The sequence below is a fragment of the Schistocerca piceifrons genome, chromosome 4, assembly GCF_021461385.2.
Source record: "Schistocerca piceifrons isolate TAMUIC-IGC-003096 chromosome 4, iqSchPice1.1, whole genome shotgun sequence".
In the NCBI taxonomy this organism is placed as follows: Eukaryota; Metazoa; Arthropoda; class Insecta; order Orthoptera; family Acrididae; genus Schistocerca; species Schistocerca piceifrons.
In genome coordinates, this window is record NC_060141.1 from 583,492,265 (window position 1) to 583,511,905 (window position 19,641).

The following is a 19,641-nucleotide window of genomic DNA, read 5'->3' on the forward strand; positions in this document are numbered from 1 at the left end:
CCAGTCACCATCTATGGACTACCCTGTATATAAAAAACAGTACCAACAAAAAGTAATTTGATTAGAGAGAAATGGCTTATGTGCACCACTGGCAATGCTGTCTCTTATGTTACCTGGAAGATCTGTGTTACACCAACACTGCTGTGACTGTGATATGTGTGTGATCTTTGGATAGGCGTTCATCATACCCAGCATCAAGTGGGTACCAGACCAAACAATGTGCCCACAACGTGGAATGACTGCTGTCATACTTACCAGGCCCTAACAAAATGCATAGCTCCAAATAGATTATTGACTCAAAAGTGTGGCACATAAAAGGGCATGGGCCTGTCGCTATTGATAGTTCAGTGCTGTTAACTGTAGACCAGAATGGTGGCATGCTAACCACTGAATTGCTTTAATTGTCCAGAAACTACAAATTCATCAAGTATGTGAATAGTACTACTGGAATACCATTTGGCAACATGCAATACTTTGAATAAGTCTCATTTTAATCCACCAAACCACAGTCGCATTGAGTTGCTATTGAGTTAACACCAATCTGTAAGTTTCACTTTTGAGCAGTTTAATGGACATATACCAACTGCAGTTACTAGGGGACCAATGAATACTGTAAGGAACCTCAACTTTTACATCTTGGGCAAGCAATTTGATCAAGATGATGTCAGAGCTCAGACAAACCCAACAGAACTACAAATTAAGGCAGTCCACTTCATGTATGATAAATCATGCAACTGACCTTTACTACATTTAGCTTAATATAAAATAGTTAAAACAAACCTGGGAGTTCAATTATTTAATCCACTTCCTTAAAAAACAAAACTATCTTGTTGAAGACTTTCAGAAATATGATTCACAACATTAAAAAGCCAGTTTATACAACTGAAAAATTATTTACTTACAGTGATGATTTTGATTTGTCATATACAAATCAATGTTGTTTACTGTCTTTACTACTGTGTTTTGCTTTTACCATGCTTGTATTGTTTGAACTACACTAAGTTACTTTGCTCAACCTATGGTAATACAATGCTTAAAGATTGATGAGTAAATTAACATTATCCTCCCACTTCCCTAGTTTGTTCATCTTTAAAGTAATTCCCCTATTTATTCCCTCTCTTGCACTTCCAATGAATGAGGTGTCTATAATTTTATGGATATTATCCAGGGAGCATCCCTTTCACTTTTTCTTATTACTAACTCTCAACTGATGACAAACTGCTGCCCTCTGATTAATTATCTCCTAAATAGAAAGTAACTATCATGCACTTGTTCTAAAAGAAGATAAACAAATGAAACTATATGATTCCAGAAACCTTTCCAAGTCTGAAACATCTATGACATATGTATGCAGGTTGAAGAAAAAAATGAAGATTAGTTCCAAGGCTAGGATTTGAACCCAGGTCTTGTTGCTTACTTGGCAGCTGTACTAACCACTATGCCGTCCTGGCACAGGATCCCCCATTTCGTTCGATGCTGAGGTTCTATTCCAATACAGCTGGAGAGCCTCTGCAATGCTGTTCGAGTTTATGGGAAAACAAAACGGGCTGAGATGTGAATGGGAATTTGGACCGAGGAGGGAGGCGTGCTAGTGGAGTCTATGCAACTGTGCAGAGCCACTGTGCAAAGCAGGTGCATTGTTTAGCTCATCTGCCTAGTGAGCAGGTAACCTGGGTTTGAATCCTGCCCTTGGTGCAAATTTTCACTTGCACTTCAGTCAACATATATACATCAAGGAAGATAAAGTTGTAGTCATATGAAGTCACCATGAAAAAAAATCTAACAATGATATTACAAATCAACAATCCCCTCTTTTACAAAGTACGGTATTACTATATTTTTATGATATTCCGGATGATTCCAGTTTTGTCATTCTAATCCTTGCTTGTAATGAAACAATCTTCCTGTTTACATGTTCTGTCATTTTTCTTCTTTCACATCCAAAAGCTCATTAAGCACAATTTACACTTAAATTGTTGTATCAACAATCTAAGACCACAATTTCAAGACTAGTTTTCTTCCCTGTACTTATACTTGTGGTCTTTCTTTTCCAGACTGCAAACCTACTTGAAGAATTTCAGAAGCTTACCTGTAAATGTTTCACATAAAGCAGTAGAAGGGCAGTCACATGGTCTGCAGTCTGGGAAACCAAAAAATCCAGTCTTACACAAATCACAATTTCTGCCAATCACATTAGGTTTGCACGTGCACTGCCCACCAAATTTTTCACACTCAAAACTGAGTGATCCTTCAACATTACAGGAACATGGCAGAGCACCATTGTTGTACTCAGTTGTGATTGAAAACACAGCATCACGACAGAAACCTGTAAACAGAAACATGAAAGTTTGAGAAACTTCTGAGGAATATTTGTTTGGCAGAAAAAAATTAATTCTCTTTATTATAATAAAGATAGTTGTAGAAATAACTCCATATTTTGAAGCCCAACATACACCAATAAAATATGTTCCATATAAAATTACTTCATTCATGAAAAGCACACATGGTACATTTTTATCCAAACATCTTTCAAAGATAACAACACGTATTTCTGACCTTTATCAGTGACATATTTTTGAAGACATTTATACACTTACGGGGAATAATAATACAAAATAAAGACAGAACACTGCAAAACAAATGTGCAAATTACATATGGATAGTTGATTCTTGTTTGTGAACTGTAATAGGAATATTTTACAACAGCTGCTGATAAACATACTACATTATAGCTTTTGCAGTTATCTAATCTCATTTCCCATCACCACATCAATCCATATCACATTTGACATCACTTCACCTCACGCAATCCATAAAACCACTACGTTTTCTACAATAAGAGCTGAGCACCAATTAAGTAAAACATATTAGATATACTATGGCAACTCTACATTCCATTCTCGTTCTTTAATTTTTCAAACAATGGAAAATCCAGGCTGGAATACTAACATTATGGAAAAAATCAAACAACGGAAAATCCAGGATGGAATGTAACAATATTATTGAAAGGAAAGTGGTTTCAGTTACCTGAGACTGCAGTCATGTGTGTGAGTTGCGTTTGTGTGTGTGTGTGTGTGTGTGTGTGTGTGTGTTTGTGTGTGGGTGATCTATTGTTGACGTAGGCCTTAATGGCTGAAAGCTTTATTTGTGACAGTATTTTTGTTGTGCCTATCTGCGACTCAGTTATCTCTGCTATATGGTGAGTAGCAACTTTCATTTTCATAATATTGTAACAATATGGAAAGGATAGATTGCTACTCACCACATAGAGGAGGTGTTGAGTCACAGACAGATACAACAAAATAGAATGCTAGAAATATTTCAGCTTTCAGGCACTCCTTCTTCAGAAATAGAAAACTCACATGTGGACAACTCACATACACATTGACACTGTCTCTGGGCAGTAAGGCCTGACTGTGACTGTATCTGATGTGAGCAGTAGTTTAGCTGGGAAGGGTAGTGGGGGGGGGGGGGGGGGTTGAAGAAGAGCCATGGTGTGAGGAGGGAGGGGGGGGGGGGGAGGACAACAAGGTAGTGCTGACAGAACACACTAGTGCTGCCAGTGGGAGAGTGCAGCAATGGGGTGGGAACAGGATAGGGCTGTTTGACCAAGCATCAGGAGGCTGTTCCATGTATGGGAGTGGGGGATGGAAGACATGTGTAGAGCTGGAGTGGGAATGGAGATGGAGATAGGCAGGTGAAGGACATGGAGTAGTGAATGAGTTAATTAGCTGATTGCTTAATTAACACTAATTTATTAATTATAACATTAATATTAAATTTATTTATTCATAATTTTTTTAATTATTTGATAGTTCCAAGTTGGCATAAATAGACCCTACGTTTCAAACATCTTCAGGGAAAACAAACTACCATTGATTCACAAAGGCTCACTAATTGCACCAAACAAAGCGATCAGATGTACGGCAGATATTTATAAAGGCAATAGAAAGAAAGAGGGTATAAGAAAAAGTACTTTTGCTTTTCTTGCATGTTTGCAGTTAGAGACAAGCTACTAAAACTTCAGAGCTCTTGGGTTGTACCTTCTGTATTGGTATCCATGTAGAAATGATTATGGCCACATTGCTTGATAAATGCACCAGTGTGATCTATAGGTTCTTCCTCAAGAATTTCCTCTGTGAACTGGTCAGCTGGTACCAAAAGTACATAATCCAGCCATACACTTTTCTTATCAGGAGCCTGAAACATAAATATCATTGAGTTGTATGTTAACAATTGTTCCAAAACAAGGTTTTGTAAATCTGTATCAAAATAGTTCAGATGGCTGTTTATGGCAATAAAAATTATTTGTAATAAAATTCAGGTTCAGGACGGCATCAACATAAAATAGTTTTAGCTTAATTCTTAATGTCACAGACCAAAGCAAACTTTCAGAGGTGAAGATGGAAAAAAGAACGGATGAGGAAATAGAAGTCAGAGTTTAAAAAAGAGCACCCTCATGCTGATATATGATGGGTGAGGAAAACTGTACCATTACTAAGCAACTGAAGTAAAGTCACCAACATAATTAGTGCTAAAAAAGTTGTGCTGTTAGGTATCAGACAGTAAAGGTTCAAATATACAGATATGGTAATACACACTTCGGTCACCAATACTTTCTGAGTGAGTATAAAATCTGTCCAGGGTTTACAGTGATCTATACTTGGTTCCTTTATCTGATCTTTTATTTATCTTCTATCTAAATGCTTTTTTCTGCCAAAATGAGGGTGGGGAGGGGAAAGGCTCATAGTGGAGTTCTGGAAGCTTGAAAATATGTCATTTGTCTCATTCTAAACACAAATCTGATTTGTTGTGGAATACGTGCAAGAATAATGTAACATGGGGCCCACAAGTGATGTCAAAACATGCTACAAATTTCCTGGTGTAGTACTAATACTTTCAATTAAAAAGAAAATGACTGATCTGCAAACAAGGTAACTGATAAATGCTATTGAAACTTTTTATACAGTTTCCAGATGTGTAATACAAATGTAGTCAAGAAGTTAAATGTGTAGGATATGAACATATGAACTCAGTCTTGCACAATGACTAAGTCTTTTATTTACTTTTCAAATTTTCTGCCATAATTTGGGGTAATAGGATTTAATTTTGCTATAATTTACTTAAGAGTAAGAAGACAAAAGACATTTGATCTCCCTGGGGCTTTACTGCCAATTTATATTCATACGGTGCTGAAAGTGTGAAATGAATAATTCCAAGATTAGGAATATGGTTGTTTGTATTGTTTATTCTAATACTAAGACCGAAAAAAAATAATTACAGAATACAACCTATTTCTTAAAAAATGATAATGGATCTATTAATACATCATCATCTGCTGAAGGCAAAACTTCACTGTTATAACCATCCACCCCCATCTCTTACCAATTGTACCATTGGACTGTAGCTTCTGGTCCATTAATGACACTTTGAAGTATGGATCTCATCGGACTTCCTCATGGCTCTCTTTCTGAATGTTCAAGGGTGTTCATTATGAAATTACTATGTGAAATTAAGGCTCACATTATTTTACTCATTTTATGTATGGTAATGATCAATTTATTATTTTTTCATTTGCTTAATATCTTTTATTTAAATCCAGGATGTTTTTTGTAACTCTTCGCCATATCCATGACTCAACTTTTTGTAACTGTTTCCTTCCCTGTTTCTGAAGTGTCACAATTCACAACCACAGCTTAAAATACTCCACATAAAGTCTTGATATTATTATTATTATTATTATTATTTCCATATTACCAAAGTTTATTGGTAACAAATTAAAAATTTTTCTTTAGACATTTCTTCTTATTCCTATATTATCACAGTTTGTTGGTAACAAATTAAATATCTTTCTGAAGTGGAATGTAAGTAATGGAAGGAGCAAAGGAAACAAATCACAATACAGCTGAATTATTGAATAGCCAACAATAAATTATGTTGAAATATTGCTATGTTTGTCTCTATGTTCTTCAAACGAAACTAATATAGAGTACACATACACACACATATGCAACCACACTCATGGCTACAGTAACCCACACAAGCACATGCATGGCTACATTATCCCAGCCAACTGCAGATTATGCTGCAGTGCTGGTGCAATGCAATCAGATGGGATAATTGAGCCATGCAGGTGCATTTACGCGTATGTGTATTTTGTAATAGTATTTCTGAAAAAGGACATCGTCTGAAAGCCTTGCAATATTTTCAGTCTTGTTTATATGCCTATTGAACATTCAACACCTTAACTGTACTATGAGTTGTTATGTTTATGTTTTACATTATTTAGACTTTTTATATAATCAGTTATTGTACTACTCAAGTAGAAAAGATCAGTTACTAAAAACAAAACAAAAATGATGACATCAGAGAAAATTCTTAACAGGCAGTCTCCAAATTTTCTTACATTTAGAATACTCAAGTCATTCAAAACAGAAACCATAATTACATACTAACCTTAAAAGTGAGAATATAGTTCTCAGTTAACTGAAAATTGGTGTTCTGATCTGACTGTCTAATTACAGAACGACACCCTGAGTTGGATGGGCAGTGCTGAACAGGCAGCTTAGCTTCATAAAACTGACCATTGTGTACCACAACATCTAAATCAAATGCTGAAAACGAAAATTTACATAAAAGCAATAACGTTGAGGCACATACTTCATCAATGTACAACCTCAAAACTTCCTAAATGTATTACAACTAATTACCTGGGTGATCTGGTTGATAGTATCTCACAACAAAAACATATGAACCAGGGCTTGGCACCTTATGCATCACATCAATCATTGGATCTGAATGATCTAAATAGATAAGCTGTGTACTGTTGTCAAATAGACGTGGCACTTCCTTGGCAACACGTTGTTCGTTGCCTGTCTCAAATTCAACCTATAAAATACACTGTTAATGTAGTTAACACTTAAATACAAAAGAGTAGAAATTAGGGAAAAGAAATACTGCCTTACACTACATAATCTAAAACACAGTAAGAAAAGAATGTGAGTACCTTCTTTGAGTTTGGTGGTCTGTGAAACAATGCTTGAACACAATTTCCATCTTTTCTGACACATGCTGGCTTAGGCTGCTGATAATCAACAGACCATTCCTCAAAAGGTATAGCAACAACAGAGTCTAGTGCAATATTTGTGTCATTCCTGCCCTGGAAATTAAAAAAAGAAAAAACAAAAATTACTTCTATTCTAAAAAATATGATGACAGAATTAACTGTTATACATAAAATGAAATGCTCTGTAGAAATATGAGAAACTAGTGTGGGTTTTCAAAGGAAGACATGGAAAATTGTTCAGATAACAGACAAACTATCCAGTAAAACTATATGTACTCTTAGTAGAAACTATTTATACTTTTCCTTTGAAATAAATACTAAGAACTGGCCTCAGTGATAATTGAAATCCTTCACTTTTATCAAAGCTCTAATCACAGCAGCAAGATTTCTTATTATTTGTCATGAAAAGTGGATTCATTTATTTCTTGAGGGAGGCTGAAAGAGTGATCATTCTGGGGACCATTCCCACATAGGTTTAATTCTGTGTTCTTATTCACTCTTAAGGTGTTTAAGGAATTAATATAAAAGCTTTTCTGCAATGTTGTTTCTCATAAACCTTACTTTGGAGAAGGCTGCAGTGATGTGTTGAAAAAAGTAGTTGGCATCACTATAGTGAATTTTAGACAGTGGGCATCATGCAGGCATTGAACTTTAAAATCAAATGCACTTATATTAAATTGCACTATGAATACTACATGTACCAATTCATTGGGTAACTGGTAAACACTTCCCAGTTTAGTGCAGGACTCTAACCAATTGCTTGAGAGATACTCAAACAGTGAAACACTACCCTGTTGATATACCACTGTCAGCGGCTGTGACTTTGACAGTACACCTTCTACACAGCTACAAGAAGGTAATCAAAGCACTTACTTGTCATGAGACAGCAGAAAACATCTGCTAGGAAGTCCCAGCCACTGGTTTGTAGAGATGTAAGTATGTCGGTACAGGGTGCATGCGGCTTAAGAAGGGGTTATTTAAGTTAATATGAGCCTGGTTTTATTAAAGTAAATGGACAAAAAAGATGATGTCCAAGACTGTAATATTATTATGGGCAGATAAATGTTATTACTGTTATTAAAGCAATCTGATGACTTGTAACCACTGTTGAACAGTGCCACATGATCCAAGAAAATGGGTCTGATCAAACAGCTGCATATAACTTAAATATGGTCTTCCTCTGAGTAAAGTATCCTCATACTTTAAACTTGCTACAAACCACTGCCTGGGATGTTCTGCTGTTATCCCACTTCCTAGAGTTATTTAATGCATTATTTTGCTGTTTAAAGTGGTATATCATGCACCCAACATGTTATATGCCTTGCCCTACAAGCCATGAACCTTGCTGAAAGGGGATGGCTTGTGTGCCACAACAACACAGACAACTGTAACATAGGGGCAATCACAATGGAAGGATACCTGTGGTAAGGCCAGACAAACCCTTGGTTTCTGAAGAGAGGGCAGAAATCTCTTCAATAGTTACAGGGCCAATGGTCTGGATTATTGATTGATCTGATCTTATAACATTAGCTGAAATGGCATCACTGTGCTAGTACTGCAAACGACTGGAAGCAAGGAGAAACTACACCCAATACTTTTCTTCCTCTGAAGATAAGCAGCTCTACTGGATGACATGATGATGTCATCCTCTTGGGCAAAATATTCTGGAGGCAGAATAGTCCCCCTTTCGGATCTCCGGAAGGGCTACTCAGGAGGATGTGATCAGGAAAAATGAAACTGGCATTCCATGGGTCAGACTGAAGAATGTTGGATCACTTAATCAGGTAGAAAGGTTAGAGAACTTAGAAATGGAAATTGATAGTCTGAAGGTAGACACAGCGAGACTTAGTAAAGTGAGGTGGCAGGAAGAACAGGACTTCTAACCAGGTCAGTACATAGTTATCAACACAAAATCAAATAGTCAAATAGGGGCAGTACAGGATAGGCCTACTAATGAATAAGAAAATAGGGATACAGAATTATGAAGAGCATTGTGAACACATTACTATACGCACACAAAGGCAACATTCATCACAATACTACCTCCACAGATAATAAAGAGATTGAAAGAACGTATGATTAGATAAAAGAAATTATTCAGGTAGTTAGGGAAATGGAAATTTTCTTGTGACGGATGACTGGAATTCAACAGTAGGGATAGGAAGAGAAGAAAGAACAATAGGTGAACATGGACTGAGGGAAAGGAATGAGAGAGGGAGTCATCTTGTAGAATTCTGCACAGAGTTTAATTTAATCATCACTAACCCTAGCTTTATGAGTCAAGAAAAGGGTGTATACATGGAAGAGATCTGATAACACTGGAAGGTTAGAGATTGATTACATAATGGGAAGATAAGAGATTCTGAAGCCATATTTTAAACCATAAGTCAGTGAACTCATTACCTTAATTTATTTGTTATGAACTGCAGACAAGTCTGAAGACATTTCAAAAATGAAGGAAATGAAGGAGAAGTGAGCTGAATAAATTAGAGGGACCAAAAATTATTGGAAGTTTCAGAGGGAGTATTATGGAACATTGAACTGAAACAGAGGAAAGGAAGACAATAGAAGATGAATGGGTACTTCTGAGAGATGAAATAGGAAATCAGCAGAGAATCACATAAGCCTAGTAGCAATTCCTGGGTAATAAGAAGATAGTGAATTTAACTAATGAAAGGGTAAAAGACAAAAATGCAGCAAATGAAGCAGACAAAAGCGAATACAGGTGTCTAAAAAATGAGACTGACACAAAATGCAAAAACGGCTAAGCAAAAGGACCTTTGCAGAAAACTAAAGCAACTTTCTTGAATATCAATAGCTCAGATGACAAGCTAGTATTGAGCAAAATAGGGAAAGGCATGCATTTGTTTTGTGCTGGACTGGTAGCAATAGAGTTATCTCTAGCCAAATGGTGAAGTTGGAATTGGAAGGGCTCATCCTGGACTAGACTGTTATTTGCACTCTATTACATTATATATTTTAGGATCGGATGTTCCAGTAAAAGTTGAGACCTTTGAACAGTCAGTGTGGTGGCACTGAGCTATAAGCAACACAATAGCAGAAGTAGTTGCAGTGTAATTATTACTGTTGTGCATAGGTGGACTTTTGACAGAGACTACAATATAAATGATACCACAGGGTAAATGCTGCTTTCATACTGTCAAGACATAAGTGCAGTCTATGCTTCAAGTCTGGGCTACGATGTTTTTGTGTGATTTGCAAGAACTGCTGTGTTATGTGTTCACAATGTTGCCAATAACTGCCACAGTCATAACAGACCACTGCTGACCACATCGCTGCCCAGCAGTGTTGCTGTTTTTTCACAGTGCCAAGGCAATCAAGTGCCATGTCACTATAGGAGTGTTGCTGTCTGTTCAATGTGTGGCCACCTGTAAGTGCCACAGCCAAGCCATGCTGCAGTACCCAACAGTTTACTGTTCCATAGCATCAAGCAACATATTTGAGATAAGTAACAGCAACAGTTGCTCAGTTCCTATTTCTGTTTTGAATCATGAGCCATGGCCAACGAAATTGACAAGGCGCAAAGCGATTGTGGGTCAGAAGCATGAACGATTCAAGTAATTGTAAAATAAGAGAAGAAACAGGTTGGGTGCCAGGTAGTCAACTCTCTATACTGTTTGATAAATTGAGTAAGAAGTTAGAAATGATGGATTCCATGACATGGAACATAGATTCAAAAATTGAGAGAATAAAATCTGAGATAGTGGGAGAGGTGGATTCCAAAATAGGGACTATGTAATATGTGTTAGTTAGGGAGTTGGAATCAAAACTTAGTGATTAAATTTGGAAATATTATCAATACAAAATTTGAGGAATTAAAAACAGAGCTTGGGGATAAAATAATTGTTTTGAGTAGGATATGGGATGTGTTATCAAAATCTGATGTACTAAAGGGGAATAATTGTTGTCATAAAACTGTGGATAGTGATCTTCATTATGATAAATCAGAACACACTGAGGAAAAAGTAAATGAAATTGAAATCAGTCATGGGGAATCGGAATCGAAAATTTATGAAGAAGCAGCTGTAGTCTGTGACCAACCAGATTACACTGAGGATAGAGTAATTAAAATTAAAGTTAACATTGAGGAGGAAATTAAAATTTACAAAGAGGAGTTACTCTGAAATAAGAAATATAGAAGAGGGGATGATGATTAATGTGAAAACTGTGGTTAGTGATTTTGGGCTTACTGAGCACAAGTGCAGGGCAGTGTAAAATATAAATGGCAAACAGAGGCAGAATTAAATTGTATGGATGTAAATGGGTGTAAGAAGGACATTAAATATAACAATTCAAGATTAAAAAAGAATGTAGGCATTACTGAAAGAGAAAGATTCGGTTTAAGAAAAGTAGTGTTTGATGAAGTAGATGGGGAAATAATTTCATCTGTGGAACTTGCCAAGGGACATGGGAGGTATAATTGTATTGAGTTGTTTAATGATGGGAAAATGCTGGATTTAAGAAAAGATATGTTAAGTATAGGGGCTGAGCAAGGAAATTTGTTAACAGAATCTGCCAGGGGGCATGGAATGTGTGTATGTGATGAGTTATGCAGGGGAGAGAGCAAATTTGATGCTGTAAGTTTCTTGACAGTTGGCTGGAAGAATTTTAAATAATACAGATGCTTTGGCAATGCTGAAGAAGAAAAGAGGGAGATTTGTATATGACAGAAGAAGTCCATTACAGGGAAAGGAGAAACTGTGGAAAAACAGGGATGTGTCTGAGGAATGGGAGTCTATACAATGTACATAGTGGCTGTACAAAAATTAATGCAATTTGTTTTTATTCCATTAAACTGTATAGTACATGTAATTAGGATGGAATGATGGTTAGAACAACCTGGGAGCCACATTTGTGAGTACCAACACCTTTGCTGCTTGGAACACTGCCCTTAAATGTCTCACAACCCCATTATTATTGTGACGTATTTTCATGGGCATGGTTAATTATCATTGGCACAGACAACAGACAGCTCACCTACAGTTTTATATCTATCGCAAAGTAAAAACTCAAGGACACTGACAACAGACTACAATTATGCAGATGGCTTTCCAAACAAGAAACCTGATAAACTGCATATGACCATCAGGGTCCACAGTAGTTATGTTTAACATTTATGAGATGAGCCTCTAACACTACAGGCCATATACTGTGTAAACTTTATTAAAGATCTCAAACAGTGTAATTATAGCTACAAAATTTGCTTGCAAAAGTAGTTATGGTTTTAGTACTTAAATTTGGCACTGAGAAATAGTTGTTCAAAAACACAGCATTAATTGAGATTAAGTAAGTTGAAATTCTCATATAACAGAGAGTGTTTGGAGACTTTCTTTAAAAGCAGCACTTACACCCAAAAACACTTAGGCATTTAAAACAAAGTAAAAACAATCTTCCTCATCTGGTCTTGACCTTAAGACATTCCAGATGATATATCCATGCAACAGCACTAAGCTATGATGATCATGTAAAGGGCTGAAAAGTTTTCCTTGAAACCAGATATCATCCTAAATTCAGGCAAGCTATCAAGCACCATGATGCAAAAAACATTCTCTTTAATTCATTCAGGATTCTGAGTACAGAAATATCCACTACCTTAAATGCACTTGGAATATGTAATGAAACATTTGTACCATGACTGCACCACATGAAAACAGTCAAAGAGGACTTATTTTATATCCTGAGTGGCAATATATATGTTAGATTTTGTACCATCAGTTACAAATAACTATCCCTCTTTCAGAAACCAAGAGAGAATCATTAATATATGATAGTGATGAATTGTATCTAGGAAGCTCCATTTGTTGCTCATACATCATTATATTACATTTAACTAATTGTACAAACACCATCAAACATCATACAAATGATGTAACAAATCTTCAGTAATGGTCATCTATTACTTTATAATACTGTATGAATGAACATACAAAATACATCACTCTATGAATTAAATTTAAAGAAAAAAAGCTACTGTTCCTGAAAAACACTGATCTGAAATATTGCCCTGTAAACTAGCAACATACCTTAAGAATAAGACTGATGTAATTCGTATCAAAATTGAAAACAGCCAACTGCCCTTGTCTATCTGTGACAGCCTGTCTGCACAGTTCTGTGTATGGACATCCATACAATACCACTTGAGCAGATTGTTGCCAATTTTGAGAGCGACTTTCTATGGATACAGTTGTTGAGTTACTGTCATTTGCTGGAGTGATATAATTGAGAAGTAGCACATGTGGTCCAGGTTTAGAAATTGTCATTTCTAGATGAATCTCATCCTGCCTTTTGTTAATTAATGGCAGCTGTGGTCTCTGCAGTTCATGTAGTTGCTGTGAAAGAAAATATTATGTATCAGTTATCAGTTCCTATATTACAAATGAAATTTAAAATTCTTGTAATCTGGTGAAGTGAGTAGCCTGTAAAAAGAAATACAGCACTATGAAAAGAATTTTAAAATCATATTTTAGTCAGCAGCTGTTTGCAGCACTTACTATGTAATCAGAGAAGTATTCTGTCAAAGGTTCTCTTGTGTCATCTTTTGATAAGAAGCCTCCATCACCACGTACTGTGTCAAACTGGGAAATGTTTGGATACCTGTAATGTCTGCACAGATCCTTATTTCCAATCTCACAAGGCTCAATCACTTTATCTACCAAAACAGTGGCTTCGTAATATGCAGCTGGCAGCAGAACAAAGTAATCCTGAAAAAACCTCATTCTTAATAACATATAGTTAAAGGTTTGTAATAGTATTAAAATTGTTTAATTTTATTACCAGTAACAAACTCTTGTCATTCTTAATACTTATTGTCCAGGTACCAGGATTCATAACCATTGGAGATGGGATGCTTCCTGTTGGACCAGATACTGTGACAAATGTTGGCAATCCTGCAGTTGGTTTGAACAGAACCTGAAATGTCTGTTCAATATCGTTAGGGTTATCTGGAGTAATTCTGATGTGACCAAGTATAGAATCTTCATTGTTGTTGATGTATCGCAGTACCATTCGATACAGAGATGACTTTGGTATGTATATAGTGTGTAGAATTTCATCCTGTGAAGCACCAAAAGATCATAAATCTGTTAATTATGATTTTTCTCAACTACATTTTGCTTTTAGTAGCTCAAACCCACAAATTAGAAAGAAAAAATTTAACAATGAACAAAAGACTCAAATTTTACCTGCAACAATGAAAAAACTGCGTAGCCTTTCCAAGAGTAACCTGGAAATACTTCTTCATCAAAACCATAGCGAACAGGCGTGTTTGCAGGAGTGCGGCCATCTTCAGCTTCATACTGGTTGTGATATAGTGTGGGAAAATAATAAGTCTTGAGTGGTTCCCTACAGGTGCGACCAGTTACACGTGGTCGGCATGGACACTGACCATTCTCCTTGTCACATGTGTTGTGCACTGAACCTCCAATATCACATCCACAATCTGCAAGTCCAAAGACAATTTAAACTTACGTTTCATATGCAATATTAATACTAAACCTGATTACCAGGTAATATAATTCCTGTACATGAAGCATCACTATTTCTTCAATAACAGTTATTCTCTGAGTAGCATGTAATGCCAGAGTTGCGTTGATGAGCTTTCCCTCAAATTTTCTCCCTATATTTCTAGAGTAAATCAAGTCAGTTAGTGACATGTTCAACTTCCTGATTCAATGGCAGAGTTTCAACGGCTAAACAAACAAATAATTTTATGATGCTGCACTCTACTACGTAGGCCTACATGCAGACTGAGCCCTTGCTATTAATTATTAAAACACAATGAAAATTCTAACACAAAGATTACAATTATAACAATCTGGTATCATTTTGTCATATACAAATCACACTGGTACACTTACTACTATGGCTACATGTTAAAGAACATCTGCACATGTCCATTTCTATACCTCTACTCCTGGATAAAAGTACTTTTAATTCACATTTATCAGAAATCCACAGTTTTCACCAGACATTATGTCAGGGATGAGTACGCATGTTCTTCAGGTGACTTCTGCATATAGACCAGATAGTGTTCAGACTTATCACTACTGATTTTTTTATCTTAAGTGAACTCAGAATGTCTTACTACACAATTAGCCTTCAGCACAGCCAACAATATTTTTCACACCCAGTTTATGTGTAAATCATGGAAGTAATTTCAATACCTTACACACATTACACTAGCAGTAGTTTCTGTCATCATCAGCACCCTTCAAAACACATATAATTCATTCTAAAGGTGGAAGATCATCAGTGGGATCAAATATAGGTTCCTCTGTAGATAAATAGTTGCAGAAACAAATTAACTTTTGAAAAATTTGCCCATACTTTACCAAAATCTCATTTCTAAAAAATGTGTACCGTATAAGTTAAATACATCCGTTTAGTTGTTACTTTCTGTTTCAGTAATCAACAATACCAAGCTTTCACACAGCCCATTTTAAGGAAGTGAATTTCATTTCAGTCACAATTTTTTAATGTCTGTTTAATATCACTCTAGTTCATTTTTTATTTATTTTTGAAGTTGTTTTTGTTCAAGGAGCAAAAGTTTTTCTAATAGTGTTTTCAATACAGCTTAAATTTTTTATTACAATTTTCTTATAAGCAATGTTTTGATCTTAGGTATTGCCTATCAGTTCTTAGTTTTGTTCGATCCTGAGTAAGCAAGTGATGTAGGAGTACATTAAAATAGAATGAAATGTATTATCTACAGAAAGAGAGGGAAAGAAAGCACGTAAAGACTTTGACTTCCAGGGGGGCAATGAGAGTTTCTCTGGAAGAGGGTGAAGAAGGAATGTTGATGGATTTTACATATTTGGCGTCATTTAACAACTGAAGCCTTTGTTTTTGTATTCAGTGGTTGGCAGTATGTATGGGTCTCGTTCCCGTCAAGCAGTGGTGTCCACTGAGTCGTATTTAATAACACTTGTGTTTTCCTCAAGTGTGCATATGTTCATTTTCTACTTAACTCAGCAGTTTATGGGTCTAGGTGCACGTTAAAAGTACACTTGCAGAAAAATAACAACAAACTCTGTACTATAGGTTTTTAAAGTTATCTCCAAGAAGTTGATTTCTCTGAAGTTATTGATCCCATACAACGAGTGATGAATTCAACATGAATTACCAACAGTGGACTTCTGGAAGGCAAAATGAACTGAAATACTCAAAAATAGAAAAAAGTATTTGTCTGCAGGGTATTTCTCGTACAGTTGATGTTTTGGAAGACAGGTCAGTGAAACCTAATATACTTTTAGAAAGTGCAACCACTGAACAAAGGATGATCCAGCAATGTTCAATAAAGCACACAGTAATGCTTAACTTGTTTTAACTATAAATGTGTCAGAAGAAAGTTTGCAGAAAATAATGTGACTGAATATAGCTTATGAAGTGTGGACAGAATTGCACAAAATATTTTATGTTGTCTCTGAAGGCAAAGTTTACAACCTTTGTTTGCAGTTCTTTAGTTACAAAAAGACTTCTGGAGATGATACTGTGACTTATATTTCAAAACTGAAAAATCTTTGGAATGAATTGAAGTGGGAATGGGTACAGATATTGTAAATAATCAAGAAATGCTTGCTTTGTTTTTGGTTTGTAAAATATTAGTTGCACTACCAGAAGCCTGTTCTTCAAACAGATCTAGTTGGATGTTAATTTTTAGAGATGTCAGAACAACTGACAATCTGACAAATCAACTGTGTGCATACGAAGAAGTTTTGAGGACAAAGATGGATGAATTTAGTAAACAAGAAGCCCTCATTATAGATTCATCAGGGTAATCATCTCAGGAATCCAATCCAATGGGAAGAAGAAAAAGACATTAATTTGCAATAACTGTAAGAAACCCAACCATACAATTAAAGAGTGCACAAAGTGGGCAGCTGTTGTCAAACTACTGAAACAAAATACCACAGATACAAACATCATACTTCTAGCTGTTACATCCTCTGTGATGAACTCTGAATGCAGAAATGATGACTGGTACATAGACAATGGTACAAGTCATGTTGCAAATGGTGGAAACTGTTTCAACACTTTTCAGCTTTTTTCAACAAAACACTCAGTAATTACAGCTAATGGTGACAATACTGAAGCAATCAAAACAAGCTCAATAGACATTGAAGCATCAGCTGAAGCAAAATGGCACAGAATTACTTTGGTAGAAGTATGGCTTGTACCTCTCAGTAACAAGAATCTTTCTCTGTCCTTCCACTACAGGATAAACATATAGAAAATAAATTCACATTAACTTCAGAAATTTGAAATCTGAGGATTGATCAGGTCATTAGATTGGTGGATGTTTTTTATCACTTTGGAGGACTTTCTAAACTGGATGTGAGAAATGAGGTACCTCACTACCTCAGTGAATCACAGCTGAAGATCCAGAGAAACTAGTACACCTGCCTAATATTGTGTAGGGCTTCCATGAGCACACAGAAGTGCTACAACATGATGTGGCATGGACATGAATAATGTCTGAAGTAGTGTTGGAGGGAACTGACACCATGAATCCTGCAGAGCTGTCCATAAATTCATAAAGAGTACAAGGGAGTGGAGATCTCTTCTGAACAGCACACTGCAAGGCATCCCAGATACGATCAATAATGTTAATGTCTGGGGAATTTGGTGGCCAGCCCAAGTGTTTAAATTAAGAAGAGTGTTCCTGGAGCAATTCTGGACATGTGGGGTGTTGCACTGTCCTGCTGGAGTTGCCCAAGTCTGGTGGAATGCACAATGGACATGAATGGATGCACGTGATCAGACAGGATGCTTACATAGGTGTCACCTGTCAGAGTTGTATCTAGACATATCAGGGGGCACTCCAAGTGCACACGCCCCACACCATTACAGAGTCTCCACCTGCTGACAAGTAGGGTCCAAGGACTCATGAGGCTGGCCCCGTACCCATACATGTCCATCCGGTTGATACAATTTGAAACAAGATTCGCCTGACCAGGCAACATGCTTCCAGTTATCAACAATCCAATGTTGGTGCTGACAGGCCCAGGGAAGGCATAAAGCTTTGTGTCTTGCAGTCATCAAGGGTACATAAGTGGGCCTTCAGCTACAAAAGCCCATATCGATGACATTTCGTTGAATGACTTGCATTCTGACATTTGTTGATGGCCCAGCATTGAAATCTGCATCAACTTGCGGAAGGATTGTTCTTCTGTCATGTTGAATGATTCTCTTCAGTCATCTTTGGTCCTGTTCTTGCAGTATCTTTTTTCGGCTGCAGAGATGTCAGAATGTTTTATCGGATTCATGATATTCACAGTGCACTTGTGAAATGGTCATATGAGAAAATCCCCACTTCATCGCTACCTCGGAGATGCTGTGTCTCATTGCTCATGCACCAACTATAACATCACATTCAAACTCTCTTAAATGTTGATAATCTGCCATTGTAGTAGCAGTTGCTTATCTAACAACTGCAACAGACACTTGTTGTCTTATATAGGCATTGCTGATCACAGCACCATATTCTGCCTCTTTACATATCTCTCTACTTGAATACGCATGCCTATACCAGTTTATTTGGTGCTTCAGTGTAAATGTCACTAGCAGAGGCAATCTTTTGTTGGTTTATCATGAAAGATTTGGTCATCAGATTGAGCACATTTGAAGTCCATACTTAGCAGTGAGCTAAATATCAAGGTGAAAATGGAGAGTGAACTGTGTGAAGGCTATATTTATAGCAAGGCTCATTGTTTGCCATTTGGCATCAGGACATTACATGATTCTGTGTCAGGGTGTCAGTATTTTGTGTGTTCAAAAGATGACTATACGAAGTTTTGGGCAAAATATTTCTTCAAAGAAAAAGCTAGAGTTGCAGAAAAGATGTCAGCTCGTAACTGAAGCAAAAACTGCTGGACATACCATTAAGGAACTTCTGAATGACAATGGAAAAGAATTTGACAACAAACAAATAAAGGACATTCTTCAGAAAAAAGGTATAATTCAGCACCTCACAATGCCATACTCTCCGAAACAGAATGTATGCTGTGAAAGAGAGAACCATATGATTATGGGAACAGCCACAACCATAATCCATGCAACTGGAAATATTCCACAAAAGCTTTGGGCAGACGTAGTGAACACTGTAGCCTGTATCCTGAACTAAACAGGGCCTTCCAGTATTCCAGGAGCAACTTCATATGAACTAGCATATGGTAAGAAGCTAAGACTGAACAATTGCAGGTGACAGGCTCCACCTGCTACATTCATATTCCTAAACAACAGAGAAGCAGTAAAAGGAATTCTTGTTGAGTATGATCACGATGAAGGTTACAGAGTTTATTATGAAGAGGAGTGCAAAACATCATCTTTGAGCAGAAGCCACTGAAGAGCAAGAAAGGTTCAATTTTTCCAATGAATGTTTTTAATCATTAGGATCTAACATCTCAGTCTGAGGACCAGTCTGTTTTTGACAGTGAGAGTCATGAGAATGACCATTTCTTGAATGTAGATGAAACCCTCAGGAGGAAGATACAACTGAAGAACTCTCAGAGCTCCACAAAAATTTAGTAAATATGTGAGACATCTCTCAGCATTTT

General features: G+C 36.6%; 1 protein-coding gene across 1 annotated transcript in view; it reads right to left on the reverse strand.

Annotated features, from left to right (window-relative positions):
- Nucleotides 1–19,641, reverse strand: part of LOC124796447 (laminin subunit alpha) — a 380,942-nt gene that overhangs the window by 224,866 nt on the left and 136,435 nt on the right. Inside the window, exons 13-21 of the mRNA XM_047260652.1 lie at nucleotides 14,269–14,525; nucleotides 13,862–14,140; nucleotides 13,579–13,788; nucleotides 13,111–13,416; nucleotides 7,007–7,159; nucleotides 6,711–6,888; nucleotides 6,457–6,614; nucleotides 4,044–4,200; nucleotides 2,090–2,326 (exon numbers count right to left, since the gene is read on the reverse strand). Of these exons, the coding sequence (XP_047116608.1) occupies nucleotides 2,090–2,326; nucleotides 4,044–4,200; nucleotides 6,457–6,614; nucleotides 6,711–6,888; nucleotides 7,007–7,159; nucleotides 13,111–13,416; nucleotides 13,579–13,788; nucleotides 13,862–14,140; nucleotides 14,269–14,525 (1,935 nt within the window). The remainder of the gene's footprint in view (nucleotides 1–2,089; nucleotides 2,327–4,043; nucleotides 4,201–6,456; nucleotides 6,615–6,710; nucleotides 6,889–7,006; nucleotides 7,160–13,110; nucleotides 13,417–13,578; nucleotides 13,789–13,861; nucleotides 14,141–14,268; nucleotides 14,526–19,641) is intronic.